This window comes from Pristis pectinata, chromosome 6, assembly GCF_009764475.1.
Source record: "Pristis pectinata isolate sPriPec2 chromosome 6, sPriPec2.1.pri, whole genome shotgun sequence".
NCBI classification, from domain to species: Eukaryota; Metazoa; Chordata; class Chondrichthyes; order Rhinopristiformes; family Pristidae; genus Pristis; species Pristis pectinata.
In genome coordinates this window covers 100313107-100327806 of record NC_067410.1, presented here as the reverse complement: position 1 = coordinate 100327806, position 14700 = coordinate 100313107, and the positions used below count along the sequence as shown (strand labels likewise).

Genomic DNA, 14700 nt, shown 5'->3' with positions numbered 1-14700 from the left:
GATGATAATGAAAGTACGGATGCAATAAAACCTTACTGTAAAACAATTCACAAGTACTTACTCTCATCTTCCACAACAGGATAATGGCCATTGTTTCATGAATTGAAAGAACAGAAAAATTAATAGTTTGTGATAAAACACTGCAACAAATTGAAAACAAAAAAGGCAAGACAATTTGGCAGCAAGTCATGTTTTTAAAAAATGACAAACCATAAAACATAGGGAATTAAACAGTAACCTATTCAGGTTTACTTGCAATTGCTGAAAGCTCCTGTTTCACTTGTCATACATTTAAAGGTTTGGGCTGAGACTGACAAATTCTTACATTATTCATTGTTCCAATAAATATTTAATCATCTGGTGAAATCACATGACTCATCTCCAATTGAAAAAAGAAAGGCACTAAAAGAAAAGTTGAAACTTGCAGAACCACAATTAAGTTGACCCAAAAATCAAGTGAAATTTTAAAATATTCAAAGCATTCTATTACAGTATAAACATTTTTAAAACAAACATTTAAAATAAAAGAGGGAGAAAGTAAACAGGATTATAGACTAGTTAGCCTGACATCAGTAATGGAGAAAAAACTAGAGTCCAATTTTAAAGATGTAATAGCAAAACATTTGGCACACAGTGACAGGATTGGACAAAGTCAGCATGGGTTTATGAAAGGGAGATCATGCATGACAAATTTACTGGAATTTTTCTGAGGATGTAATTGGCAGAGTGGATGAAGGAGAACCAGTGGATGTGGTGTACTTCAAAAAGGGCTTTCAACAAGATCTCACATATGAGCTCAGTGCACAAAATTGAAGCACGTGGCATTGGGGGTAAGAGAGCTGACTAGCACACTAAAAACAAGAAAGCAATAAACAAGTCCTTTTCCACGCTGCAGCCAATGACTAGTGGGGTAGGACAAAGTTCAATGCTTGGCCAGTTAGTCACAACAACAATTACTAATTTACATGAGAGGATGAAATGTAATACCTCCAAGTTTGCAGACAACACAAAGCTGGGATGGAATGTAAACCGGAGAGACAGAGGAGGATGCAAAGAGGCAAAAATGGGATTTGGACAGGTTGAGTGAGTGGGCAAATGCATGGCGGGTACAGTATAATGTGGATAAATGTGAGCTTATCACTTTGAAGGCAAAAACAGAAAGGCTTATTATCTGAACAGTGAGAGATTATGATGGGGGGTATGCAGTGAGACCGGAGTGCCTTTATGCACTAGTCAATAAAAGTAAACATGCAGGTGAAGCAGATGGTTAAGAAGTCAACCTGTAGGTTGGCTTTCACAGCAAGAGGAATGGAATACAGAAGGAAGATTGCCTTTGTGCAATCTTAAAGGCCTTGGTAAAACCACACCTTGAGTATGGTGTGCAGTTTTAATCTCCTTATTTGAGGAAGGATTTTTTTTTGCTATGGAGGGCATGCAATGAAGGTTCACCAGATTGATTCCTGGGATGTAGGAGATATTCAGGCAATTGGGCTTATTTTCACTGTAGGGCTCTTATTGAAACACAAAAAATCTTGAAAGATTGAGTACAGGAAAGTACAGAACCAAGGAAGAGCCTAAGGAAATAAACTAAGCCATTTAGTACTCAGAGGAGGAAAAATTTCTTCACTCAAAGACTAGTAAACTTGTGGAATATTCCTCCATAGAGGTTAAATCATTAGATATATCCAAGGATTCAATATAGTACAAATGGCTAAAGAGTCCAAGGGTATGGGGAGAAAACAGGAACGGGTACTAAATTTGGATGATCAGGAATGATCATACTGAAAGACAGAGCAGACTTGAAGGGCTAAATAGTAAAATTTAAACTTATTGCCTACAAAGCACTGCTGCAGATCTTAATACACTCAACTACATTTTAATGTAATTCTGTTACCAACTGATAAGAAGGGCTTAGTAGGGAAAAAAAATTCAGGCAGCACAAGATCAATTTAATGGATGTTGGAGGATTGAGGTCCTCACTGACAAGCTTAAATAGCTTGACGTTGAAAAGGCATACGGGAAAATTTCAAGCACAAGATGAATGAGTTGCAGGGATTAAGTAGGTGATGTTACACCTAATTAGTTTTTGCAAGGATGGGGGTAGGGAGTCAGAAGCTCTACATGGGGCTAATTACAAACTCAACCTACCTTTGCCCAACCTTGAATATGCAGTTCCAACAAGAGTTACTGGATAGAAACCTTCCCCTTTACAAGTGTGAAAGCAATATGAACAACCACAGTTACTACCTCATCTGACAGCCACTTAACTCAGCAATTCAGGTGTTGCAAGTCTGTATGGTTTGTTCTGAAGTATTTAATGTGAAATAAATATACAATATCTGATTTAGAATCCAATACAATAAAATAGTTCAAAGTAGAAGTTGAACACCTTATACAATTCATTTGAAGCTTATGATGACAGTATTAACTCCCTAATACAATTTTACAGATCAAACTCAGTGATAGTGCATTAACGATATGGGACCATGTTCATTGATAATGAGAAAGGCAAATCAGTTTCATTATTATCCTGATCATCATTTTGTGCCAAACCCAATGTTTACCAGATCAATTCATAGCAATTCCTCCAGTAATAAGTATAATCACCCTGCATTAATTTAACATGGCACATTCAACGGATGTCTGCAGTTGAGATTCATGACACTTTTGCAATAGAAAACAGTATATGGAACCACACAGCAATGCAGGAGTTGTTTTTTATTTACAGCATTATTTTATATGTTGTTAATAATTCTGGATGTTGGGTCGGTACGTAGATGTAGAGGTTACAGCACCCAGGGTAATTCTGGACAGTAATTTATCCAATTTCAGAGTTCTCAGACTCAACACGCGATCTGGAAACCAGCTGCCAGAATTATGAAAAAAACATTGCATTAAAAATGCAAATAAAACCCACACAAAGCTTTTACCAGTGGCAAATCAGATTCATTATTATCCTGATCATCGTTTTGTGCCAAACCCAATCTTTACCATATCAATTCATAGCAATTCCTCCAGTAATAAATATAATCACCCTGCATTAATTTAACATGGCACATTCAACGGATGTCTGCAGTTGAGATTCTTTTTCAATGCAATTCAAAAAGCTCTTAGTATAACTGGGGACCTGGGTCTTTCTTTTTAATTCAACATTAAACACTTCAATAACACGTACAGAATGATAAAAATCTTGCCAGTGCGATATCTTTACTGGAAATCAAAAGAGGCTACCAAAGAATTGGGATTCTTTTGCGAAGAGGTATGAATAGAAGACTTACTTTGTTTGATTAACCTTTTGTCTGCCACAATTATGTTTTCAGCATCAATGATGATGACTCTTCCATCCCGAGATCCAACAGCAAAGTTATCAAAGCTGACATCCAGGAGGTAGAGCGCAAATTCAAAATCATTGTTAGTGAGTTGCTCAGCAATTTCCAGCAGCTGCCAGGCCAAGTCTACTCGTTTTTCCCAGGGTGCATGGTAGAAACTCCAAAGTTCATTGCCTACATAATTTACAGCCACCATTCTCCCACAGGCTCCAAGGTACTTTGCAAAAGGCCATCCTTCATCTGATGGAAAACTCTGTGTAGACAAAAGGAAAAAAATGTTCAAGTATCATCTACACAATGAAGCTTAATAATTCATATAACAGTCTACAAGTCACATAGCTTTGAACATTTTACATTGCAGGGATTACAAATTTAAGGTCTCCTATGCTACATATGATGTGCCCTATGTAAAAAAAAACAAAACCCACAAATTGTTTCAGCTGTAACTGGTTCTCTGCCAAAACGTTAAGTTTATTACTTCCTTCCTTTTTATTTATATTTTCCTTTCCAAATATTTCTCAATTCACTTTGGTAGGATACTGGTCAAATGCATAGTTCTGGATAGGGGAGTTCTTTCAATTATCCTAAATGTCCTGGCCAATATTAATCCTTACCAAAATCATAATACTGTTTATGCAAGCTTTCCTGTTCACAATTTGGCTGCTGTTTTTCTATCATTCAAAATTTACTACACTTCATTGGCTGTGAATGCTTTAGGATGCCCTGAAGGGGATATGAAAGGCACTATACAAATGGAAATTATTTTTAAGTGATAAATTTTCAACTTTCCAACTGGTAGAATTAAGTTTTCAGCACTTATTCAAGATTCTAAAGGAAGCAATCACTGCATCATGCACATTTTGAACTTTCAAAATGGTTATTTCATTTCTGTACTTCTCTGTCTACTCTCAATCGTCAGCAAACTGATAGAAGCCATTGTTAACAGCGTTAGCAAGTGACAGTTACTCACCAAAAACCTACTCATTGATGCCTAGTTTGGGCTTAGTTTAGGCCATTTGGCTCCAGACCCAGCTTCAAACGTGCACCAAAGAGCTGTAATTCCATTACCTAGAGCTATACTTCGTATAAAGATGGTTGTAGCTGGAAGTCACTCATCCTGGCTTTAAGATATAGATGTAGGAGACGCCAGGGCAGTGTCCTAGGTCCAATTTCAGCTGTTTCATTCATGACCTTCTTTCCATCAACATGGTCAGAAGTGAGGATGCTCACTGATGATCATTCAATTGTACTTGCAACTCCTCAGCAAAGGAAGCAGTCCATGCCTGCATGCAGCAAGACCTAGAGAGCATTCAGACGTGGTCTGTTAAGTGGCAAGTATACTTGACATTCAATGGCATGATTATCATAGAGTATTGATGGTGGGGTATTCCAAGGGTCACCATTGACTACACCCTCAACCAAACCTGCCACATAAATAACATGGTTACGAAAGCAGTTCAGAGGCTGGGTATCCTGTGACAAGCAACTCACCTCTTGACACAAAGGCATTTCCACAATTTACAAGGCACAAGACACGAATGTGCTGAAATATTCTCCACTTGCCTGGATGAGTGTTGGACCAGCAACTCTCAAAATGCTCAACACCATCCAGGAAAAAGCACCTGGTTGAATGGTACCCCATCCTCCATATTAAATATTCATTCCCTCTTTCATCAACATCCATCTACAAAATACACTACTGTTACTAGGCCATACTACTTTGATAGCAGCTCACAAACCTAAAACCTCTACCAAAGGGGACAAGGGTAGCATGGGAATGGGCACACCAGATGACCAAACACACTCGATCATTGCTATACCACCATCAGGAACACGTACCACTCCATCCCTCATCTGCACTTTTGGTAAATCTGACACCTGGCTGTGCTGCTTCTTCCTGCATACAGGCGTAGCCTGAAGAGTGCAGCACCAGAGGCAAGAACTTCATAAAGAACTATGTGGACAAGCATGTACCCACAAAATCATTCTGAAGCCTTCCCCAACCAGGAGCCCTGATGAACCAGGGGATTCGTAATCTGCTAGGCTAGATCTGCGGCATTTAGGATGGGTGATCCAGAGTCATACAAGACATCGAGGTATGGCAATCTGGAAGGCTATCGCAAACACGTAGAGACAATTTCGGACTAAACTGGAGTCACAGACGGATGCTTGACAGCTGTGGTGAGGTTTGCAGGCTATCACTTCCAACAAGGCAAAAACAGGTGGCAACAATGCACCACTTCTGGAGGAGCTCAGTGCCTTTTATGCACAATTTGAAAGTGAGAATATTGACACTTCTACATGAGCCCCTACAGTGCCTGACAACCTTATGATCTCAATCTCCAAGGCCGATGTCAGAGTATCCTTCAGGAGGGTGAACACATGAAAAGCATCCAGCCCAGATGGCATACCTGACCGAATGCTGAAGATCTGTGCCGACCAACTGACTGGTGTATTCAAGGACATCTTCAACCACTTGGTTCTGTGGTCCAAGGTTCCCACCTGTTTCTAAAGGGCACCTATAGTACTGGTGCCCAAGAAGAGCACAGTAACCTGCCTCAATGACTCCTGTCCAGTAGCATTTACATCCACCGAAATGAAGTGCTTCAAGAGGTTGGTTATGGTACGGATCAACTCCAGACTCAGAAATGACCTGGATCCCCTTTAATTTGCCTAGTGCCACAACAGATCAACAGCAGATGAGATTTCACTAGCTCTACACTCTGTTCTGGATCATCTGGACAACAGTAATGCACATGTCAGGCTGCTATTCACCAACTACAACTTATCATCCCCTCCAAACTTATCAACAAGGTCCAAGACCTGGGCCTTTGTACCTTCCATTGCAACTGGATCCCTGACTTCCTCATTGGCAGACCGCAATCAGTACGGATTGATAACAACATCTCCTCCTCACTGATCAACATGGGTGCACCTCAAAGCTGCAAGCTTAGCCTCCTCCTCTACTCTCTTTACACCCACAACTGTGTGGCTGAGCACAACTCCAATACCAGCTATAAATTCACTGAGGACACTGCCACTTTTGGCCAAATCATGATAGGTGATGATTCAGCATGCAGGAGTGAGATAGAACATCTGGTTGAGTGATGCCACAATAACAACCTCATGCTTAATGTCAAGCTAATCATTGTCTTCAGAAAGGGGAAGTCGGGAGACCACATGCCAGTTCTCTCATTGGTGGGTTGGAGCTGGAGAGAGTAAGCAGCTTCAAATTCCTGTGTGATATGGGCCCAGGACATGCATGCAATCACGAAGAAGGTACAAACAAGCAACACAAGTGGCAACAACACATCACTTCCAGAGGAGCTCAATGCCTCTGTTTTCTTAGAAGCTTAAGGAGAACAAATTGCCCATCATCCCCTCCCCATCAGATTCCACTTGTCACCTACCACCCTTTGTCCCACACCTAAGCAGAGGTTGCAGCCAAACTAAGCTTGTTGATGCACCCACCCTCCGCCAATATTATTTCCCAAGCCATACACTGTAATGCAGCAAAATATAGAGATTCTTTGCATGATAAATAATCACCGCATGATGTGGTTTCGGTTATGACTCTTCTACCTCACACCTGGTTTCCCAATTGCCTTTTGGATGCATGCCTAAAGAAAAGCATGAGATGAAACTATTTTCCTGAATAAACACTCAAGATCCAAGCCAACATTAAAACAACCCAACTGTGACCTTCCATGGATAAGAACAGTCACAGTCATTTGATGCAAAAAAAGGTGCACAAGATGTTCCACAGTATCCAGCAACGATTTCCATGATCCAACAAAACACCATGTAAGTCCACTCTATCTTCTTTGCTTTTCAAGTTCGGATGCAGTTTAAGGATGCTTAATGATTTGGACTTAAATGAAGGGGGCATGATACAGTAATTTTCAGATGATACAAGAATTGGCTGACTGTGATAAAGAGGAGGAAAGTCTTCAACTTCAGGAAGAGATAGTCTAAATAGGAATGAAATGAATGGAATTTAATTCAGAGAATTGAGTTTAATGCATTGGAGGAAGCAGAACACCACAAAGGAATAAATAATGAAAAGGTGGATTATGTGTGGTAAGGAGAAACAGAGAGACCTTGAACATCAACAGGTCCCATGTTCTAGATTCTACCACAATAAGTGGTATGGTGGCACAACAGCTAGCACTGCTGCCACACAGTTTCAGAGACCCATGTTCAATCCTGACCTCAGGGGCTGTATAGAGTTTGCACATTCTCCATGCAAGTGTGTGGGTTTCCTCCAGGTGCTCTGGTCTCCCCTCAGCTCGCAAGGACGTGATGAGGCAATTGACAATTTTAAATTCACTGGTGATAGGAAAATGGGCATGGGAGAGTAGGTTGCAGGGAAATAAATAGGATTTCTCTCAAAATTGGTGTAGATTCAATAGGCTGAATGGCCTCCTTCTATGTCATAAGTAATAAAAATATCCAACTTGACCCTCAGGTTCTTGTGTGTTTCAATCAAATCCCCCTCTCACTCTTCTAAGTTTCAGTAAATACAAGCTAACCTGTCCAACCTTTCCTCAAACGACAACTTGCCTGTTCCAGATATTTACTTCAGAAGTGGTCCACTGTTACTAATTTATTTACATCATTCCTTAAATGTGAGCAATACTGTATACATTACTCTCTATATGGTACTGGTGGGACCTATATATACTCTATATAATCTGGAGCACCCGAAGCGTTGACTGTTTATTTCCCTTCATAGATGCTGCCTGACCTGCTGAGATCCTCCAGCATTTTGTGTGCGTTGCTCCAGATTCCAACAGTTGCAGAATCTCTTGTGTCTCTGCTGAAGCATAATCTGCCTACTTTTGTGTTCAATTCTCTTTGCAATAAACAGTAACATTATCTCCTGATTACTCACTGTACCAGCAAACTAGCCTTGTGCAACTAGGACACGCAGATTCCTCTGCATCTCTCACCATTTAAATACTCTGCAGCTTCCTATTGTCTTTTGAAAAATTTAGTCTACATCTTCAAGTTCTGAAGCAACTCCGACTAGCCTAATGTCCAAATAACTGACTTTCTGCAATGTCTCCAGAAATCAGCTATGTGGAACATTACTTACTGACAACTATCATGGAAGAAAAACACCCTCAACTTCTATTCCAACTAATATTATATTCAACTTAAAAGAATCACAAAGTTATCAAATACAGAGTTCAAATGAGAAGTTCAAAGGTCAAATCTGCTTAGGGTGACACAGTGGTATAGCTAGCAGAGCCGTTGCCTCACAGCGCCAGAGGTCTGGGTTTGATCCTGACCTCCTGTTCCATCAGTGTGGTGTTTGCATGTTTCTCCATGACCCCATGCCTTTCCTCTGGATGTTCCAGTTTCCTCCCACATCCCAAAAACATGCGGTTCAGTAGGTTAAGTGTCCCTGTAAATTGCTGCTAGTGAATATGCAAGTAGATGAACTGGGAGGGGTTATGAGAATATGGGGAGAATAAAAAAAATAAGGAAATAACAAAGGATTGGTATAAATGGGTGGTTGATAGCTGGCACAGATTCAGTGGGCCGAAGGGCTTGTTTCCATGATGTATGAATCTATGACTTTAATTAAGTGAATTACAGAATGTTATTGGAGAATGCTTAAGAATATTTCCTGTAGCTTGCTACATGCTTGTCAATTTCCATGATACTTATGGAAACTACAATGTGGCATTCATCTCAAAATATTTAAGGAATAATCAAAAACAATACCAATACAGGAGCAAAACAAAGGAAGTCACACCACAGGTATCTTATTTGTTTCAGAAAAAAAATAGCATAAAAGGTGAACTCTACCATAATGCAGTGGCATGAGTATTTTGTTAATGCTTTTTTCAATCTATACATTATTGTAAAAATATAGTTCATGGCAATTCAGCGAAGTTTTGCTCTGTTTGGTCAGTCTCAATTCAACCATTTTTTAAAAATTGAAATTATGAGCAAGGAAAAAAGCTTAAAAATATTTAACATGACTGACACAGTAAACTTAATAATATGCCTAACTGGAGGTTAAACAGAAAATTAATAGTGCATTTAAGAACTACATATGAGTTAATACATCTTCAATGTGTGCCAGACACTCTTTGATACAGTTTAAGGTAGTTCACAGGACCCATATGTCAAAAGATAAGTTAACCCCGTTTTTAATCACCATATAAATCCTACATGTGACAGATGTAAATCGAATGTGGCTTCTTTGACATATATGTTTTGGTCCTGTCCTCTTTTGGAAAAATATTGGAAAGACATTTTTAACATTATCTCAAATGTATTGAACATTGATTTACAACCTCACCCTATCACTGCAATTTTTAGATTACCAAGGATAGAGTCTGGCCATTTATCTGCTTCCGCTGTCACGAACCAGCAACAAAAGAAACACACTGAGCATGATTCAGTGTTAAAAACTATTTTATTAATTACTTATGATAATACGTAAAATAAAAGTAAAAATGTTAGTATGTTAGAATTCAAAAATGTTAAACCTCGAACGTTAACCCCAAAACTAAACTCTTCGTGTGTGTGTGTGGCAAAGTCCAAAACTCCCAGTTCCGGAATGGTTCTTAAAGTTCAGTTCCTCAAGCCATAAGGTGAAACATGAGCAAGGGCTTCTTCAACAACCACCATTGTCTGAAGATAAGACGTAGACGTAGAGAAACATAGAGAGAGTAAATACGAAATCCAAATGTTCCATGATGGAACCCAAACGACACTTCAGTGTTTACTCGGTAGTGACTTCCTCACCCCGAAAAGCATCTGAATCGTGGTCGTCCACACACAAATACCTGTTTCCTTCTACAGGTCAGCAACAAAGTGAACTCCACCAGATTACTTCCAACTTCCATACATGGATTTCTATGGCAAACAGTTATTGTTTCTCATCCATCGATAGAGAAAACAAGCAGGCTGGTGTCTCTCTCCCTTCTCTCTCTCTCCTTCTTCTCCTTCTGACTTCTTCAACAACGTCATTACGTCCTTTATCTTCTATTGACGTAAGCACGCCCCACACACACATACACACACACACACTCTCTATCTTAAAGGGACTTTCACTGAGTCCGTAACACCACTAACCGTATGATTGCCTTTGTTACATTAATGGCCAAATGATCCATTTTGCTTAGATGGAAGGATCAAATACCCCGTACTACTTTTCAATGGTTCTCTCAAACTATATCATATTTAAACTTGGAAAAAATTAGGAGTGGTACCTTTGCTTAAATTTGAAGATATTTGGAGTCCATTTATTCAATATTTTCACATGATATAGATCCCCTTTCAATAACTTTCCAATTTAGAGGAGCAGAGTTGACGACATAATATTGCTCTGTTTCTACTGAGAAATTTCAGTCCAGTCTTTTTTTTCTTTTTTTTGTTTTTTTCTTGAAATTTTTCTGTTTAGTTTGGTTTGATATATTGTTTATAATTTTTCTTATTGATTTGGAGATTTTAGAACCATAGAACACTACAGCACAGGAAAACAGGCCATTCAGCCCTTCTAGTCTGTGCTGAAACGTTATTCCGCTAGTCCCATTTACCTGCACCCAGCCCATAACCCTCCAGACCTCTCCTGTCCATGTACCTATCCAATTTATTCTTAAAACTCAAGAGTGAGCCCGCATTTACTACATCAGATGGCAGCCCGTTCCATACTCCCACCACTCTTTGAGTGAAGCTCCCCCTAATGTTCCCCCTAAACCTTTCCCCTTTCACCCTAAAGCCATGTCCTCTCGTACTTATCTCTCCTAATCTAGGTGGAAAGAGCCTATTCGCATTAACTCTGTCTATACCCCTCATAATTTTGTAAACCTCTAACAAATCTCCCCCCATTCTTCTGCACTCCAAAGAATAAAGTCCTAACCTGTTCAATCTTTCCCTGCAACTCAACTCCTGAAGACCCGGCAACATCCTAGTAAATCTCCTGTACACTCTTTCAATTTTACTGATATCCTTCCTATAGTTAGGTGACCAGAACTGCACACAATACTCCAAATTTGGCCTCACCAATGTCTTATACAACCTCACCATAACATCCCAACTCCTATACTCAATACTTTGATTTATGAATGCCAGGATGCCAAAAGCCTCCTTTACAACCCTGTCTACCTGCGAAGCCACTTTCAGGGAATTATGTATCTGAACTCCCAGATCCCTTTGTTCCTCCGCACTCCTCAGTGCCCTACCATTTACTGTGTATGTCCTACCTTGATTTGTCCTTCCAAAATGCAACACCTCACACTTGTCTGCATTAAATTCCATCTGCCATTTTCTGGCCCATTCTTCCATTTGGTTCAGATCCCGCTGCAAGCTTTGAAAGCCTTCCTCACTGTCCACAACGCCTCCAATCTTAGTGTCATCAGCAAACTTGCTGATCCAGTCTACTACATTATCATCTAGATCATTGATATAGACAACAGACAACAATAGCCCCAGCACAGATCCCTGAGGCACACCACTAGTCACAGGCCTCCAGTCTGAAAAACAATCGTCCACTACCACTCTGTCTTCTCCCACACAGCCAATTTCAAATCCAGTTTACAACCTTTCCATGGATACCTAGTGTCTGAACCTTCTGAACTAACCTCCCATGTGGGACCTTGTCAAAGGCCTTACTAAAGTCCATGTAGACAACATCCACAGCCTTTCCTTCATCTACTTTCTTGGTAACCTATATACTTGTAGAAACCCTTCGGATTTACCTTCACATTATCTGCCAAAGCAACCTCATGTCTTTTTGCCTTCCTGATTTCCTTTTTTAGTATTTTCTTACTTTTTCTATACTCTTTAAGTACCTCATTTGTTCCTAGGTGCCTATACCTGCTATACACCTCTCTCTTTTGCTTAAGCAGATCGCCAATATCCCTTGAAAACCAAGGTTCTCTATGCTTTTTAACTTTGCCTTTAATCCTGGCAGGAACATGCAAACTCTGTACTCTCAAAATTTCGCCTTTGAAGGCCTTCCACTTACTGAGCACATCCTTGCCAGAAAACAACTCATCCCAATCCACTCTTCCTAGATCCTTTCTCATTTCCACAAAATTGGCCTTTCTCCAATTTAGAACCTCAACTCGAGGACCAGACCTGTCCTTATCCATAAGTAACTTGAAACTAATGACATTATGGTCACCGGACCCAAAATGCTCCCCTACACATACTTCTGTCACCTGACCTGTCTGGTTCCCTAATAGGAGAGAAAGTATTGCATTCTCTCTCATTGATACCTCTATATATTGATTTAGAACACTTTCCTGAACACATTTGACAAATTCCAAGCCATCCAGCCCTTTATTTTCCTTTTCTTTTATATATATAATAAATCTTTTTCTTTCCTTTCTTTTATATTATATTCATTTACTAAGAGATCGTGGGATCTACAGATTTTGTTTTATATTTTATTGTTCTTTATGATTATGTATGCCATGATTGTTCTCCTGATCTCTTTGTATTACATGTACAAACATTGATGTTATATATTAATCTGTTGTAGTGACTCACCGTCCAAGCAAGAGAACCAGCTTGGCGGTCGGGTAGCGTGTCGTCGGAGCGGCGAGGCCCAAGATGGCGTTGGGCCTTCGTCTTCTCCGAGTGACGGGGAGAACCCGCACGCAGGAAAAGTTTGATGACGTAGCACATACGTCATTTCCGTTTTCGGTGGGCGGGAACCGTTCCTCTTAAAAGGCCCGTGCAAGGCGGGAAAATAAATCAGTTTTTGTTCTGCAGTCCACCGATTAGTGTCTTGCTTTCACATCGTGGTAGCAGCTGCTATATTGGTGACCCCGACGGTCCAAACGGATTTTGGACCTGCACAATGGACGACAACGCAGCAGCCAATGCAGTGGCACTCAAGCTGCCCATCTTTTGGACGCTTCGGCCCAGCGTCTGGTTCGACCAGGCTGAAGAACAATTCCAACTATGGCAGATCACCTCCGACTCCACAAAGTACTACCATGTGGTCAGCTCTCTGGACCAGGAGACAGCCACCCAGGTCGGAGACTTCATCCAGTCTCCTCCGGAGGAGGATAAGTATCTGGCTTTCAAAGACCTTCTTATTCAGACCTTCGGCCTCTCTCGTCGCGTGCGCGCCACCCGCCTGCTTCATCTTGACAGCCTGGGGGACAGATCCCCATTGGCCCTAATGAACGAGATGCTGGCCTTGGCTGAGGGACACAATGTTGCCTAATGTTCGAACAGGCCTTCCTCGAACAACTACCCGATGACATTCACCTGCTGTTGGCCGACGCCGATTTCAGCAACCCACGTGAGGTAGCTGCCCGGGCAGATGTCCTGTGGAAGGCCAAAAGTGAGAGCGGGTCGTCCGTCGGCCAAATCGCCAGGCCGCGAGCCCAACGCCTACCTAACCCAGTCCCAGCAACCGAGCGACCACACCCCAGAAACACAGATGACGACACTGGCGACCAGCTGTGTTTCTGCCATCAGAGGTGGGGCATGGAGGCCCATCGATGCCGCCCACCCTGCAAGTTTCAGGGAAAGGCCAGGGCCAGCCGCCGATGGCTACGGCGGCTGGCCGCCAACACAGCCTCCTATTCATTCGGGACAAGCAGTCCGGGCATCGTTTCCTTGTCGATACTGGAACAGAGTTGAGTATTTTGCCCCCGACTGGCCGCGACACTCGTAACAGGCAACAAGGTCCTGTACTCAATGCCGCAAACAGCACAACGATACGGATTTTCGGTACCCGTACAGTTCAATTACAATTCGGCGACAGCCGTTTTACCTGGAACTTTACCATTGCCACCATCGCCTGGCCACTCCTGGGAGCCGATTTCCTTCAGGCCCACAGCCTGTTAGTCGACTTGCGAGGGAAGCGGCTAGTGCACTCCAGAACTTTCCAAACCTACCCCCTGGGAGAAGCCACACTACCAGCCCCGCACCTGGACTCCGTTTCCCTGTCTGGCAACGAGTTCACCAAGCTCCTAGCTGAGTTCCCATCGGTTTTGGCACCTCAGTTTACAAATTTGATGCCCAAACATGGGGTGCAGCACCACATCATTACCACAGGGCCACCCCTTCATGCCCGAGCATGACGACTACCTCCAGACAAGCTCTGCCTGGCAAAGGAAGAGTTCCGCCGCATGGAGGAACTGGGGATCGTTCGCAGGTCAGACAGCCCCTGCGCCTCCCCCTTGCACATGGTCCCCAAAGCCACCGGCAGGTGGAGGCCCTGCGGCGACTACCACAGGCTGAATGATGCCACCACCCCAGACCGCTACCCAATCCCTCACATCCAGGACTTCGCGGCGAACCTACACGGGGCCCACATCTTATCCAAGGTGGACCTTGTTCGGGGATACCACCAAATCCCGGTCCACCCTGACGACGTCCCCAAAAC

At 41.9% G+C, this 14700-nt stretch overlaps 1 protein-coding gene across 1 annotated transcript in view; it reads right to left on the bottom strand.

The window, feature by feature from the left end:
* Window positions 1-14700, bottom strand: part of dipk2ab (divergent protein kinase domain 2Ab) — a 154409-nt gene that overhangs the window by 74599 nt on the left and 65110 nt on the right. The window contains exon 3 of the mRNA XM_052017906.1: window positions 3279-3582. Within this exon, the coding sequence (XP_051873866.1) occupies window positions 3279-3582 (304 nt within the window). The remainder of the gene's footprint in view (window positions 1-3278; window positions 3583-14700) is intronic.